General features: G+C 35.0%; 1 protein-coding gene across 1 annotated transcript in view; it reads left to right on the top strand.

The window, feature by feature from the left end:
• The first annotated feature begins 1,027 nt into the window (after window positions 1–1,027).
• The window catches only part of Lrriq1 (leucine rich repeats and IQ motif containing 1), a 149,002-nt gene continuing 132,866 nt past the window's right edge, over window positions 1,028–17,163 (top strand). Inside the window, exons 1-7 of the mRNA XM_035451376.1 lie at window positions 1,028–1,168; window positions 4,977–5,088; window positions 6,945–7,036; window positions 8,425–8,542; window positions 9,255–9,478; window positions 13,967–14,041; window positions 16,405–17,111. Of these exons, the coding sequence (XP_035307267.1) occupies window positions 1,028–1,168; window positions 4,977–5,088; window positions 6,945–7,036; window positions 8,425–8,542; window positions 9,255–9,478; window positions 13,967–14,041; window positions 16,405–17,111 (1,469 nt within the window). The remainder of the gene's footprint in view (window positions 1,169–4,976; window positions 5,089–6,944; window positions 7,037–8,424; window positions 8,543–9,254; window positions 9,479–13,966; window positions 14,042–16,404; window positions 17,112–17,163) is intronic.

The raw sequence follows: 17,163 nt of genomic DNA, 5'->3' as shown, positions 1-17,163 counted from the left end.
TATATGATGCAGTCATATTTTGATTTCTGTGTTATCCTAACTTCCTATTTTATCATGTTATTAAAACATGTGATAAAAGCAACAGATTAACTTTTTGATGGGTCATTTATGACACAGAGCTTTCAATAATATTAGAAAAGGTGTTATACAGAGGGGCTACTGGGAAAAGGATCTTTGCCTGGAAGGCTCTATAGTAGTAAGAAGATAGCTGACTTTGGACTCAATCATGGTCCTGTCTCCATTTTTCATTAGCATATTGGCTTTAGATGGTTAAGTAGCCTCTTCAGACAGTAATGTTCTTATGTAAACAGTGACTATATAACCACTAATCTGTTATTTTCTTCTGAGGATCATCAATTATGTATTCATCCTCTAGTCCTTGGCCTACCACAGATCTGAGTATCTGGGGCATCATTTTGGTGGTGATGATGATGATGATGATGATGATGATGATGATGATGATGTAAAGACATCTTAGTATATGATCAATACCCATTTCAAGTACTAAGGATTTAAACACAGTACATTTTAGATTATATGATGTAAGTTACTTGTTACTGTCTGCCACATTAGCAAGAGCGTGTGGCTGTATAAAGTAGAATTACGAGAACTTGAACTCAGTGAATACAGAGTAGCCATAGATTGCTCTCAGAAAAACACTTGAGTTTTTCTCTTCGATGTGTTTTAATCTCCAGTCAAACTGTTCTTTTTTTAAAATGGACTGTATTTGAAATTTCTTAATTGTGGGAGATAAGCCAGTTAATTCCTTGTGATATTTCTTGAAAAAAAATGAAAGCATAGTGATATTTTTGGCTGTGTTGTAGTCAAATATTTTAAAAAATGAATAAATCATCAGACAAAGCCATGTTCCTTATCATATAGAGCTAGCCTAATATGGGTCGATACAAGTTTCTTTAAATTAAATGTCTACATGCATATAGGATTGTGTGACAAATTACACAACCAATAATTTTTTTAGTGATATATTACATTTTTTTAAGTTTTATTTTTTTAATCATTAAGAGTTATGGAGGACAGTGATGACAGTGATGCAAAGCTCAGAGAAGAAATAGAAGCTGAATTGGATAAAATCAGCATTTCTTCCTTGGAAAATGATGAGGTTGAAAATGATTCAGGATCAGAAACTGAGAGTGACAATAGTGATACTGTAAGTGTTTCACATTTTTTTCCATTTTTCATTAGTTCATTGAGAATTTCATATAATGTATTTAATCATCCGATTCTCCAACTCTTCTTCTAAGATTCCCCCTCCCCTTCCCTTCTGACTCACTGTTTTGAACCCTTACCGGGTTTTGACCTGGGAGGAATGACAAACTTATCGAGTTGGTTTTGAGTATATAAGTTTTACTTTACACTTATGTTAAAGCAACATACAAGCATAAGCAAACAATTTTAAGAACCACAGACAATAGGCTTACAGCAGGGGGTACCTTTTTTGCAATGGCCTGCAGGTTTGGGCTTGGAACTTTTGCTGTTTTGGATTTAGGCCAGCAAGTTTTTTGAGGGCCCAGCGTTGTGAAATCAGGCTTAAAACTGCACTTAGCTTGATGGACTGGTTGTTTTAGGTTAGTGGAGGAGAGCTTCAGGACATAGAGTCGTGGTACACTTTAAAATTCTGAGTTCTGATATGGTTCTTAAATAGTTTGATAAATTGTACTATTTACACTTTGCCACACTTTACACATTTTTACTTTTATTTATAATGGCTGGGCTTCGTAGTGGGCCTATGCTTTTTTTTTTTGCCAAGCCATTGTAACCTTCGTTTTAATCTTCCTCCATCCAGGCCTTTGCCTGCTTGGTTACAAGGCTCCTTACACTCACCTATATGTCTTTTATTTTAAACTCAAAATGAAAAATTGGTGCCTTATGTACTTAGATGTATGGCCTTTTTTTTTTCCTGAGACAGGGTTTCTCTGTGGCTTTGGAGGCTGTCCTAGAACTAGATCTTGTAGACCAGCCTGGTCTCGAATTCACAGAGATCCACCTACCTCTGCCTAACGAGTGCTGGGATTAAAGGCTTGCGCCACCACCGCCCGGCTAGATGTATGGCCTTTTACTGGATAGAATGTGGTCCACCTATGAAGGGCCATGCTCTTAAAGTTCATCTCTCCTTTTTTCTAGTAGTTATCAGATCCCAGTAGCTCCTTAACCAGGGGATGAGACTTGATAACCACTTCTCTCTGTGCTGGCATTTGGTCTGGATTGTGCATATGTGCACACACATAATTTGCACATACAGGAACTCCATAAAAACATAAAGCACAGTAAAAGCAAAGAATCTGTAAGGTTATTAAAACAAACAAATGAACAACTACAACAACAAAAAAACCAACAAAACATTATGAGACAAAGAACTTCCAAAGATGCCATTGAGTATCTTTTGTGCTGGCCATCTACTGGTAGGCATGGGAACTGCCCTTAGGAGTGACTTGTACCCTACATTAGAGAGAACTCATTTTTCATTTGAGAGTGGTTATTCAGTAGAGTTAGCTTTTGAGTTAGGGAAGTGGTTTTGTCCACTTCTGCCTCATGGCTTGTGCATGCAGCCAGTCTCTGTGTACATTGGCCCTGCTGTGTCTAGAAGGCCTTGTTTCCTTGGTGTTATCTATCCCCTCTGACTTTCACAGTCTTTCCAGCCCCTCTTCTACAATGTTCCCTGATCCATGAGTGGAGGGTTTTGACTAAGGCATCTCATTTATGACTGAGTGTTTCAAGATCTCTCACTCTCTGCATATTTTTTAGCTATCTATATTTGTATTTTTCTCATCTGCTGCAGGAGGAGGCCTCTCTGAGGGAGGTTAGGAAAAATACTGGTCTCTGAGTATAGCAGAATGTCTTAGGAGTAGTTTTATCAGAAAGGTAGTGTTAGTTTTTCCCTAGGTCCCTGGTTTATCTAGTCTCAGGTTCTTGGCTACCCAGTGTTGGGAATGGATTGGGCATTAAATCCATCAGATACAGGTTGTTTACTCCCTAAATGTTTTGTCCCACTAAGGCACTAGCATATCTTGCAAGCAGGTCATCATTATAGATCAAATATTTTGTATCTGGGTTGCTGTTTATCTTTCTCCTTTGGTAATGTGCAAAGTACATTATAGTACTATCTATATTATTAGTTCATAGAGGTGAAATCTGTAGGCAGGCACCAGCTTGAGTTCTCCATATTCAGTGAGTTATTTAGTTTTGGTTCTACAGCCTTGGTGTCAGTTTGTGGAGAACCACCAAAAGTGTTTGTTGAGGTCTTAAATCTATGTGAAGTTGAGTTTTGTTCAGAGTAATATGTATGAATCTATTTGTATTCTTTTACAAGCAGCCATTCAGTTTGACCAGCACTGTTTGTTGAAGGTGCTGTCCTTTTCCAGTGTCTATTTCTGGCTTTTTTAAAAAAAAACAAAACAAAAGTCATGTGTTCATAGCTGTGTTACATTTATGTCTGGCTCTTCAATTTGATTCCATTGATCAATGTTTTTTTTTTTTTGTACTGTAGCTTTATAGTACAACTTGAAATTGGGAATGGTAACATCTATAGAGTTTCTTTTATCATTCAGATTGCTTTCACAATCATGGTTTTGTGCGTTTCTATATGAAGCTGAAATTGTTCTTTCAATATCTGTGCAGAATTTTATGGGAGAGTATTTATGGGAATTGCATTGAACATGTAAATTGCTTTTGCCATGATGGTCACTTTAACTATATTAATACCACTGAACCATAAGAATAGGAAGGAGCTCTTTCCATCTTGTGATATGTTCTGTTTCTTTCTTCAATGTCTTAGTTTTTATTATACAAGTCTTTCACTGGTTGGAGTTAACCTAAGATATTTTATATTTGAGACTATTGTGAAAGGTGTTATTTCCCTGATATGGTCCTTAATTTGTTTTTTGTATATAGGAAGGTTACTTATTGTGTGTGTGTGTGTGTGTGTGTGTGTGTGTGTGTGTGTGTGTGTGTGTGTGTGTGAATTTTGTATCCAGCTACTTTGCTGAAATTGTAGGATTTTTCTGATGGAACTTTATATGATCTGCAAATAAAGATATTTTGACTTCTTTCCTTCCTGTTTGTATCAATTTGATCTTAATTCCTCCACCTCCAGAGTGCTGGGATTACAGGCTTATACCACCGCCCTTGGTTTAACTCATTATTTAGGAAGGCAATCTTAATAAGTCAGCCAAAGCCCTGCCCCAGAGATCCTACTTGTTAAGATTTTACTTTAGCAGTATTCCTGTTTCTGTGATCCTCTTCTGTATCAAGAACAGCTGTGTAGATTCAGTCACTCAGTCACACTGTGCTTTATCTTTCTCAATGAAGTTTTCTATTCATGTATCTATTTATTGATAACTTTGTGATTGTTATTAAAATATATTTAAATATTTGAAATATTTTCCATTATACTTTCTAACAATAATTGGTATTTACAGAGGAATGAACTTCATTTGTTTATGTAGAATAATAATATCACTCTATTTAGGTATTTAGCAAATTTGAAAATTTATTTATGTAGGCTTTGTTGATAGATGTTCTATAATGTTCCATGAATTCAACTATATTTGATAATTACATATTAAGTAATTATTACATAAGGCATTAGATAATATATTTTAAAACATTTCTTGTCAATTTATATTTCACAATAACCAAATTGTTATAAACAAAATATCAATAATTATTAATATCAAGAACTAATGAAGGAATTGGAAACATCGTATCTCTAATAAAAATGAAAATGATAACTAGGTAACCTTCATTTGTTGTCCTAGAATTTTCTAGAAACGCATAACTACCTGAAAATAGAAAGAAAAATTAATATAAATATGTTTGCCAGAAATAGATCCATTATTTGGAGGCACTTTTATCTGATTTACATAGTTTGCTCAAAATTTTGGTGTGAAGTGAATAATGCAATATTTGACATATAACTCTTGGTTATCCCTTTCATACTTCTGTTACTCAAATTTTAGGATTTAGTTGAATTGCCAGAGTCAGTTCTTCACTGTATCAGCGTCATAAAGAACAAGAGTAAAACTGCAGAAGAGCTCTTTCTTCAGGACTTAGAAGATACTGATGTCTTCAGTGAGTACACAATATATGTATGTATGTATGTATGTATGTATGTATGTATGTATGTATATGTATATTGGAGTTGTACTTCTGGAGAACCATCTTTGAGGGCTTGCTACTACAATCAACAGCATACTTCTTGATAAAACTGAAAAGACAGGCTGTAGGATGAAGACCCAAGGTTCCCTCTGTCCCTTGCAGAACTGTACCGCTGCAGAAATTGTTTACTATAATTAAGAAGTGCAGAGTTACTGATAGAATGGAGACCCTAGTCATAAAGCTAGGGAAACAGCATTGGACCAAACCATGTCCTCTGAATGTGGGTATGTACAGCTAGGAGGCCAAGACAATCTATGGGACCTCTAACAGTGGAGCCAGTCTTTATCCCTAGAGGACAAATGGACTTTGGGAGCCCATTCCCTATGGAGGGGTACCATTTGAGCCCAGATACAGCAAGGTGGGTGTAGGCCCTCCGCCAAACAATATGACAGACTTTGAAGGTCCTTGGTGGAGGGCCTTACTATCCCTGGGGAGGAGCCAGGTAGGTGGGTTGGGGGGAATTGGGTAGGGAACATGGGAGGATGGGAGGTGGAGGGAATGGGGGGGATAGATATGTAAATATGAGTAGTAATTAAAGAATTTAATTAAATAAATGAAAAAGAAGTGCAGTTAATGCCAGCACACACACACACACACACACACACACACACACACACACACACACAAAATTACAGAGATACTATTTTTCTTTTATAGTCTTATTTCTTTTCCAAAGCTCCTATAACATAATCTGGGTCAATAAATGAAAACATTGCCTGCTTCTCCTTGTATATAACAGTTTTATGCAAACAAAATTTTGACTTAAACCACTCAAGTAAGTTAATGATAAAAGAATTTGGTTAGCAATATTATTTTTGCTCAGCTTCTTACATTTTAATGCATGCCAAAAAGATTGACCTAGTGAGAGCACAGAGACCCTAGTCATAAAGCTGGGGAAACAGCATTGGACCGAACCAATCCCTCTGTATGTGGGTGCCAGCTAGGAGTCTACGGGACCTCTAACCATCCTGCCTAGACAAGTCTCAGAGTAGCGTAACTGCCCAGAAAAGACTCCTTCTGTCATAGCTACCTAGAAGAGGCAGAGAACAGCTGAGCTGTTTTAGAGAGATTTGAGACCAGTTGAGTTGCTTTCAAGAGATGGTCTCCAACCATTTGAGTCCTCTGCAAATCATACAGTGAGATTCAGGGTTCCAGCTTTCATAAGCTATCAGTGATGCTGCTGTGAACTGTGTAGATGATCAGTGGTGGTGGTGTGAATTGTGTTGATGATCAGTGATGGTGATGTGAATTGTGTTAATGATTGGGGGTAGTGATGTGAACTGTGTTAATGATCAGTGATGGTGGTGTGAACTGTGTTGATTAAGCTGTCTTTTTACCAATCCTGTTCCTGTAAGAAACCCTTTACCTATATTCATGTAAGTAACCCCAGTTATCTTGTTGGTTTACCAATTTTGACTTTGGCACTTTGTTTTTGGTGTGTAGTCTGAGGTGGGTATAGGTTTGTTCATTCATGTCTCTCCAGCTATTGAGTGTTATCATATTATCAAGCAAGGATGATATGCATGAAAACAAAAATCATTCTAGAATATGAAAATTGTTAACAACATAGAGTGCTTTAGAAGTTTACTTGTATTTTACAAACAATGATAAATTTCTTGCAACATTTTAATAATGATTTTCTATCCTATGAAGTTCTGTTACTGACCAAGTGTGTTGATAGAAATTAAGATAAAAGGGTAATGAAAAGGTTTGAGGTTTTGACATATACTTTAATATTTGAAATTTATAGTTATTTTCCCCTTTTCTAGGCTGTAGCTATGGCAGACTTTCTAACAGTCACATGAATTTGAGGACTGGATCACCAGCTGAATCAAAAGCAAATTCTGAGCAGTTAATGAAGGTTTGCATTTAACACTGGAATGAAAGTACTCACTGTCATAGTTAGGGATTTGTTGTCGTTTCTTACATACGAAGTCAGTAATTTGATTATTTTAAGTAAATCAAATTTGGTTTCATGGTATTCTCTGGCATACTATATATACCATACAAATTCAGTCATTAAAATAGTGATTTTATCAATAATATTTGGGAAGTGAATGTTCATATACACAGAACACTAAAATAACATTGCATTTATCATTTCTGAAGCAAAACTGAATGTATTGTATTGCTTAGGGTTTTTCACATGAAAAACTACTTTCAGGGGAGTACTTTAAGTACCTCAGAGAATCTTCAAGAGTAGAAGAGTTTGTATTACTTTTGGAAAATAACACAGGAGAAAATTCCTGGAAAAATAAAAGTAAAGTCTAGCATTTTATAGGTTGAAACCTCAAAAAATGTGTTTTGAAGAATGTATTTGAAAGATTTTCTTCTTAGATTCAGTTAATAATAATGATCTATTTTGTCTAGCACTGTTCCTACTTTGTAAGAGTTGGAGCATAATTTGAAAAATATTTTGTTTCCTTTTTATTCTTTTTTGTTAACACGGATTTGAAATGATAGTTTTGAATTTTGTTACTTCATTGAAGATATCCTATATATTTTAAACCACGGTGAATACATAGTTATGTAATACTTAGTCAAAGCTATGTACATAATTCAGGTTTAAGTAGATATTGTTTATCTTTGTATTATACTGAATATATTAATAGCCTGTATACATGAACAATAATAGTAGATAACAAAGACAAAAATTCATCAGGAAGTAAGGTAGACATATTTTGAAGTGATCATTAAGCTTATTAATTGGCTATTATAGATTAATATTGATGACTTAGTTGGTAAAACTTTAAGAGGATAAATATATTTATAAAGAAAATAATTATTAATGTATTTGAAAAAGTCTACAGTAAATCACATTCTCACTATGTGTATTTAGACATTTTACACAGTAATTTGATTACCAAAAAGAGAGTGATCAGTGGACAAATCAATGAATAGTATATTCGTATATTCTTTCCTAATTATTTCCTCCATCTCTATGTTAAATTTACAAAAAGTAACTTTATTTCAATGATTAAAAATTTAGAATTGGAAGAATGTAATAGTGTAAACTAGACTAAAAGGCATCTTAGTAAATTTTAAAACAATTTTTAAATTACTAATTTTTTAAATTTATTTTTTACAATCCAATCCCAGATCCCCTTCCTCCTCTCCTCCTACTCTCCCTTTCTTTCCCCCATCCCATCTCCCATCCACTCCTCAGAGAGGGTAAGGCCTCCCATTGTTTTATCCTATTCTGTATTTCTTCGATAATTAAATAATAAAGATACTATTTTAACCTCCCAGATATTATCTGTAATAGAAAAGGAAGAATTTATGAGAAGTCTAACTCATTCTGCCATGTCTGATTCTGCTCCTGAGCCTCTTGCTCTTGACACACCCATGGATGAATATATTTTACCAGGTGGGCAATATTCCCAGGTATATGTTCAAAATTTTTAATATGATGTATCAACGTGCATTTAAAGTTTTTCTTTGTGGCACTTGTAAATACACAGTTACAAAAATTTTAAAAACTGAAAGTTATTATTCCTCAATAAAATTCTTGCCAGCTGAATTCAAGAACACACCAAGAAAGACATGGGGTGAGTTGGAAGAGAGATGGGTAGGGCTGGAAATGATATGAAATTTTTAGTTAGTTTTTAAAAGTCATTCACTATCATATTGGCCTCATTCCAGGGAGGCAGGGATGGTTCAACACATGTAAATCAATATATGTAATGCAGAATATAAGTGAACAAAGGACATAAATCACATACATTACCTTTCATATGGAAAAACAAAAGACTATTAATGAAAATAATCCTGAGCAATGTCTCTTAACTATGTCACTGAACTACACACACACACACACACACCAATTATTTTAAATTTTAGGGAATATTTGAACAAAAGTTTTTTGACTTCTTTATTGATAGTAATGGAATTCCCATGTATAATCAGAAGAGATTACACATGTGCAAAGTTGTATGTCTGATGACATCCATTTACATCGGAAAATGTATATCCATTTGCTTTGGTAATAGGTTTTTGTGGTGTGTTTATATAGTAAAAATAGATCAGTATGATAGGTTTGACCTCAAGAATAATACTTTCATTCCTCTGAATCAATACAGATGATGCCGATTTGAGTTTTGGATATTTTGAAGTAGAAGAAAGATGTAAAAAGTCTTTTGAAGCTTGGCAAGACAAACAGAAAGAACTGGAAGAAAAAGATAAAGAAACTCTTGAAGCTCAGAGTGATATAGAAAAACAGAAATTTCAAGATGATGATGAAAAGAGACATTGCTGGATAAAACAGTTTGAAGTTGAAAAGGAAAAATTAGAAACCCTCCAGAAGGTCTGGTGCTTTTCCACTCTTCCTAAGAGCATAGCTACCCCTGAAAGGCACTGACATCAGGGCTGTGATAGCAGTGGAGGAGGTGGCTTCTAATCACTCGGGATGAGAAAATGCCTGATCATGGATGGAGGGTTTAATTCTCGAATTAGTTCCCATGAATTCCTTTCGAATTTCAGATGTGAACTTTCGATCTTGGAGGCCTCTGGGGTTTATAGAATTTCGAGGAATAGCCTACATATTATGAGATTTTCAGCATAATGTATTATTCTTTAATGCCTTTTCAATAATAGGAAAAGGCAGTTCCTTTAATTATATAATGTGTTTTTTTGTAATGTCTGATATATGATACATTATATGAGACATATTAAGTTAAAGTAGTATAGGTGACATTCTCTGTCCTGCGTTGTGGGATTTCAATCCATTTAGCCAATAACTTGGGGCAGCTTTTTTTGCCTTTCCTTTCTTCTGCACAACACTTGATAGTTGTTCTTGTAAATAGTTTTGTGTTAGGATTAGAACATTCTTATTTAGATAAAAGCGGGAGTGTTGTGGGATTTTGATCTGTTTAGCCAGTGACTTTTTGGGCAGCAAGTCCTAGCTCGTGGTCTTTGTCTGTCTACATGACGATTTATAAACTGAGGAAGAAGGGTCTCTTGCTCTCTTGCTCGAACACTCTTTCCTCATATTTAGCAACTCTTCATCCATGTCTACTTAGATTTAGTTCTGTCATTATATGATACACAGCCAAACTTATGTTCTTTTCATCCTTTATCACCTCTTATAATTTATTATTTCGTGTCACCCTCAGCTACCACTGATCAGTATCAGCCTGTATAAAAACATAAAGCTGAGTTTGTGACTCATCTATTGACACCCCATAATACAAATGCATCTAAAGCTGTATGCATTGTGTTTTTCATGCATTGGGGTTCTCCAGTGTTTCCAATTAAATGAACTAAAAGCTGATGCAAAACTCTTTTTGCTCTTTCCTCATTTTATACTTATCACTCTTTAATAATTACATAGTCCACTTTTGTGTTCATATTTCTTATTGCCACTTTGAAATAGTCAAGCTTTGTTAGTGACTGGCAATATTTGCTATGCTTTCTAATTGATCTCCTACCTTCAGCTCTACTTAGTCTTCCAATTCATCCACCCAATTGCCATCAAAAGGCTACTTTTTGTTTTTTTTTGGTTTTTCGAGACAGGGTTTCTCTGTGTAGCTTTGGAGCCTATCCTGGCACACGCTCTGGAGTCCAGGCTGGCCTCAAACTCACAGAGATCTGCTTGCCTCTGTCTCCCGAGTGCTGGGATTAAAGGCGTGCACCACCAATGCCTGGCCAAAGGGCTACTTTTAATGTTAATTTTAAGTTTCCATCCTGTGGAAAGAACCCACAGCTAATATAATGTTGAAAGAACGTTCTCATTTTTATTTTTCTTTAATTGAGAGTAGTTTTTTTCCATACAATACCTTCTGATTATCATTTTCCCTCCTCGAACTCCTTCCAGTTCCTCCCCACCTCCCTCACTGCCTAGCCCCATAACCTTTCTGTCTCTCATTAGAAAATGAGCAGACATATAAAAATAATAAAATAAAATTTGATAAAACAAAACAAAGCAAATTAGAATAACATAAAACAACAAAACTATAAAAGAGCCAAAGAAAAGGCACAAAAAATGCATATTGACTCATACATGATCACACACACAGGAATCCCATAAAAACATAGAACGGAAAGCCATAGTACATACACAAAGGAAGAATAGTATTAGTACTATTAGTTATTATACAATTATTAAATATATAATAAAAACCCTGACTTAATGTTCTAAGACAAAAAACCTCCAGAGATGCCTTTGAGTTCATTTTGTTACCATCACTACTTGTGATGGTAAGAGTGGTTTGTTTCCCCCATGAGACTCCCTTGGAGAAATATAATTTTCATTTGCAAGTACTTATCAACTGGAGATAGCTTCTGGCTTAGGGATGGGGGCTTGTATCCACCCCATCTGGTGCAGACCTCCACAGGCCCTCTGTATGCTGCCACAGCGTCTGTGAATTCATATGTGCTCCAGTCTGGTTGTGTCTGGGCCTTGATAGCATAGTGTTCTTCATCTCTTCTTCTCTTATAATTGTTCCTATTCACTTCCTGCAGTGTTCTTTGAGCCCAGGGAGGGGGATTTGATGTAGACATTCCTTTAAGGGCTAGGTGTTCTTCCAATGCTTCTCACTCTCTGGATTTGATAATGACTGACCATCTGCTGTAGGAATGGGCTTTTCTGACGATGGATGAGCAAGGCACAGATCAATTAAGTACAGCAGAATATGGTTAAAATTCATTATTTGCTAAGTTCATTTAGCAGTACAGCATTGTTTGATTTCTCTTAGGTACCAGACATATCTAGGCTCAGGTTTTAGGCTTCCCAAGCAGCATCCAGTATGGCTTCCATCTAATGGAATGAACCTCAGCACAAATCAATATTGATTGGTTATTCCCGCAGGCTTTGTGCCACTATTGCGCTAACATATGTTGCAGACAGGTCACCATTGTAGATCAAAGGGTTTGTAGTTGGGTTGGTGTTTACCTTTCTCCTTTGGTACTGTGCAGAGTACCTTCTAGTATGATCATGAGCACTAAACTGTAAATGCTCTAGGTAGGCACCAGCCATACTTCTCCATGTTCAGTGAGTTTACAGATACTGTCTTCAGCATCAGTTTATGGAGAGCCACCATCAGCCTTAGCAGTAGCCTAGGTTTTTTGGGGATTTGTGACTACGTAGCCCTTTCCTGTAACTGAATGCTTCATTTGTTGATTAGAGATGTCCAGATTGGGCTTTGTATCCCCATTAATTGGTGATTTCATTTAGCTGTCATTCATACATGTGTGTGTGTATGTATGTATGTATGTATGTATGTATGTATGTATGTATGTATGTATGTATGTATGTATATGGAATCTTCTGCTCTATTAAGGTACCATACCACCCTTCAAATGCCCTTCAAATGCCCTAAATTTAGACATCTTTCCACATATTTTCTCTTTCTCTTTCACCCTCTCTTCCTTTCTCCTGTTAGATCCTCTATTACAGTCTTTAACCTAGAACATCCATAACTATTCTATTTCCCTTTCCCAGGAGATCCATCCCTGTCCATTAGTCCCTTACTCTATACCTATCTAGCTCCATCCATTTACCTGTGGATTTCACTTTTATAACAGGTGATTAGTACTCCATGTTGTAAATATACCACATTTTCTTTATCCATTAAACCACTGACATACATCTAAGCTGTTTCCAATTTCTGAGTCTTATGCATGTGGAAGTAATGAACATGGTTGAGCAAGTGAGCCAGTCTGTCTCTGTAGTAGGATGACGTGTCCATGAGGTATGTGCCCAAAAGTGATATAACTGGATCTTTAGGTAGTTCAACTCCCAGATTCCTAAGAAATCACCACACTAATTTCCATAGTGGCTGTACAAGTTTACACTACCACAATTGATGGATGATATTTCTCTTACTCCACATCCTTGCTAGCATGGGCTGTCATTTGTTTGTTATTGATAATTTATATGGCCTGTCTGACTGTTCTTAAGATGAGATCTCAAAGTAGTTTTGATTAGCATTTTCCTGATGGCTAAGGATGTTGAACATTTCTTTAAGTGCTTTTCAGACATTTTATTCTCCTCTTGAGCATTTTCTCGTTAGGTATGTACCCAGTTTTTTTTTTTCTTTTTTTAAACTGGGTTATTTTATTGATGTAGTTTTGAGTTCTTTTACATACTTTGGATCAGAGGAGTGGTTGTTAAAAATGTTTTCCCATCTGTAGCCTGCCACTTTGTCTGGATGACAGTGTCCTTTGCCTTACAGAAGCTTTACATTTCTTGAGGTCCCATTTATTAATAGTTGTTCATAGTCCCTGTGTCTTCTGTTCAGGAAGCCTTTTCCTGTGCCAATGATTTCAAGACTCTTCCTTCACTTTATCTTTGTCAGATTCAATATATTTGGCCTCAGATTAGGTTTTTGATCCATTTGGAGTTGAGTTTTTTGCAAGGTGAGAAGTACGGAGTTATTTGCATTCTTCCACATGCAGCCATCCAGTTTCAATGATAGGTTGCAAACGGTGTCTTTTTTTCCACCATGTATTTCTGGCTTCTTTATAAAAAATAAGCATGTGTATATTTGTGTTCTGATCTTCAATTTGATTCCCCTGAAGGCATGTCTGCTTTTGTGCCATTACCATGCTATTTTTATTACTACTGCTCTGAAATCTGTAATACAATTTGAGATTGTGAATAGTGATAACTTTAGCAGTTCTTTTTATCATTTAGGGATATTTTAGCTATATTTGGTTTTCACTACTAATAACTGAGGATGTGAGGAGATTTTCACATTTAATCATTGTTTATAAATGTATTGAATGAATCTGATATAATGAATATGTTTTGGTATTTGAGTATAATAATATTCTGATGTTATTCCACATTCAGCAAGACCAGGACAAAATGAATGATGAACTTCATAAAGAAGAGAAAATGTGGAAAGAAAAATATAGAGAGCATGAGGTATATATTTGATGTTTTGTATTCATATATAGTTATTTGAACTAAATTGTTTATTGTGCTTTTTAACACAATGAGCATATTAAGATATTGTTACCTATATGGTATGGAATTCAACTTATTTCTTTTTTTTTTTTTGGTTTTTCAAGCAGGGTTTCTCTGTGTAGATTTGGAGCCTATCCTGGCACTTGCACTGGAGACCAGGCTGGCCTTGAACTCACAGAGATCTGCTTGCCTCTGTCTACCGAGTGCTGGGATTAAAGGCATGTGCCACCAATGCCTGGCCTAGAATTTAATTTATTTCAACCTTAGAAATTTGTTAACCTTAGAAACTCTCACCAAAAGAGATGCCCTAAAAATAAAATGTTTAGTGATTGTATCTTTACAAGATTGAAATTCTATGTTTTAAAAATAAATATAGTATTAAGAACATTCCATAATATTTGAAGATTTAAAGAAACATTACTGTATTTTGACACAATTATTTGAGTGTGTTAAAGGATTTTGAAGTTAAAATAATATGGTTTTCATAAATATTTCAGTTTTTGTTCCTATATTTTTATATAAACTTACTTAAATATTTACAAATATAAAACAGAAAAAGGTTTTCATTAAATCTCTAATATAGTGTATATAAATTACTGTTATCCAATTGCACATTGCTTCATTTCTTTCTTTCTCTTTTTCTAAAATTTATTTATTATTTATACAGTATTCTGTATGCATTTAAGCCTGCAGACCAAAAGAGGGCACCAGATCTCATTACAGGTGGTTGTGAGACACTGTAGTTGATGGGAATTGAATACACGACCTGTGGAAGAACAACCAGTACTCTCAATCAGGGAGCCATCTCTCTGGCCCACTTTCCTTCTTTGTATTTCTTTTTTTAATTTGTATTTTGAATCTTCCATTTATACACTCCTGAAATACTATATGTATTTAAATGTAGAAATCACTAAACTTGTAAATAGAAAAATTCATTTCAGGGAAAAAAGGAAAATACAAATTGGCATGCCATCCAAACATTTGATAAGATGGATCCAACCAGTAGCCGATCAATTACACAGATAATGGATAAAGAAAACTTATATGAACATTAAAAATTCATGAATGAGTGTGACAATCTATTGGATATATAATGAGCATTTGATATTTGCTAGTATATATATTTCTGTGTCAGAAAAATCAGTTTTGAATAGTAAATATTTCCAATCTTTACCCAGTAGAAAATATTTTTACTTTAGTTTTTACTTTGAGTCTAAAATCCAGGCCTTTTTCTGTAGACTCTTGACAATTCAGTGATATAATTACATTTCAAATTTATTCATTTCAACAACTGCAATTTTATGCTTATTTGAAGCTGTAAGATTTTTCACATTATAAGTCTTACATATTTAGTAATTTTTGAATATGTGTCAAACATTTTGCTAGGTGGTTATATGTGAAAATAGCAGAAAAAATACCTGCTTCCTTGGAGATTTCTGTGCTTTGGATATCTGTGTAAATCTGTCTTGTATGTGTTGAGAGGGGGAGTGTAAAGTTAAATCTGCTATTTTTCCTATTGTGATATTTGTATTAGTATAAAAATTTTTTACAAAATTTTGTATTTTGTATTTGTGTAAAAAATTTGTATTAGGTTTAGCCCTTCAGTTTTTCTAAAGTATTTATTCTGGGATGCTTATTGGTCATAAATAGGGTTTTTTGTGTGTTTATCTGTTTTATTCCTTATATGTATTTCATATGCTTTTGACTTGAAAAAAATATTTTAGGAAAATTTTTCTTTAGGCCATCAATCACCCAGACATTTTTTTTCCTGTTTTTTTTTTTTTTTGCTTGTTTGAGTGGAAAATCCTTCTAGTGTATGTATTTTTGTAAAGTTTATCTTTATGATGAGGATTTAAGCCAGTTTGTAACTGCTTATTCTTCCTACTTGCTCAATTGCCCTACCTGCTAATATCCTTTAAATATTTTCTGAATTATTTGTGTCTGTTTACTTATGTTTTATTCTCAATTATTACAGAATCCATGTCAGGAAGTTTGAGTCCCACTCTTTCTTGGATTTTGACCTGTTTTTCTCTTTGTGTTTCCGGTGTCATCTTGATTTCAAATGGTCTTTCTACCTGCAGATAATTCCTTAATTGTTACATCATTGGCTCATAACTTAAAAGAGTATTGTCAACTCCCCAATACGACCCAAATCTTCTAAGCATTAAAAAAAAATTAATGTCCTATAAAATAAGTGACGAGTTTTTCTCATCGAATTTTATAGCAATTTGACTCTAGGTTTAGGTTTTGTGTTATTTTAATCCACTTGTAAAATCGCCGGTTAGTGGATTCTCATGGCTATTTATCTTACTTTATTTTAGGAACTTATTAGGAACTTGCATTTACAAATGGAAGAGGAAAGAGCAAGATTAAGTGAGCTACAGGAAAAAGAAAAGGCACGCTTGCTAACACTGCAGCACAATGCAGCTGTAAAAATCCAAGCTAAATACAGAGCGTCTGTAACTTACCAAAAATACAGCCCAATCATAAGAGAACAAATAGAAAAGAAGAGGAAAGAGCAGGAGTGGAAAGAGAAGGAAGCAAAGATCAGACAAATGGAGGAAGAGAGAAGACGAAGAATTGAAGAGGAGCAGAAGATTGAGGAGGGGAGAAAGAAGAAGATGCTGGAGGAAAGGAGGAAGCGGGAAAGGGAATACGAAGAGAAAAAGAGCATCCTGAGACAAGAGCAAGAGGAGCAACGAAACAAGGAAAAGATGAGACCCAGGGAAGATGCCCGCCAACCGCTGATCATTACCTGCGCTTTAGAGAAAGGGGAAGGTCATGCCAAGCGGCCAGCTGTCTCGAATGTGTCAAAGAGTAAGGATGCTATAGCCGAAGAGTTAGTGAACACCAATTCAAAGAAGCAAGAAGATGTTTGCCCGGTTCAACAGTCAAGCAAGAAAGAAAATGTCCGTAAACAGCTTACACTGAGAGAATCAATAGGAGTCAAATTAAAACCAAGTCAGACCGTTTTGGCAGAATTAAAAATGAGTGAAAAAAATGAAAACTTACCAAAATTAAAAATGAAAGAAAAAAATGAAAACTTACCACAATTAAAAATGAAAGAAAAAAATGAAAAC

The sequence above is a fragment of the Cricetulus griseus genome (genome assembly GCF_003668045.3).
Source record: "Cricetulus griseus strain 17A/GY chromosome 1 unlocalized genomic scaffold, alternate assembly CriGri-PICRH-1.0 chr1_0, whole genome shotgun sequence".
In the NCBI taxonomy this organism is placed as follows: Eukaryota; Metazoa; Chordata; class Mammalia; order Rodentia; family Cricetidae; genus Cricetulus; species Cricetulus griseus.
Note: the sequence above shows the minus strand (reverse complement) of the source record. Positions and strands in the feature narration are given on the sequence as shown.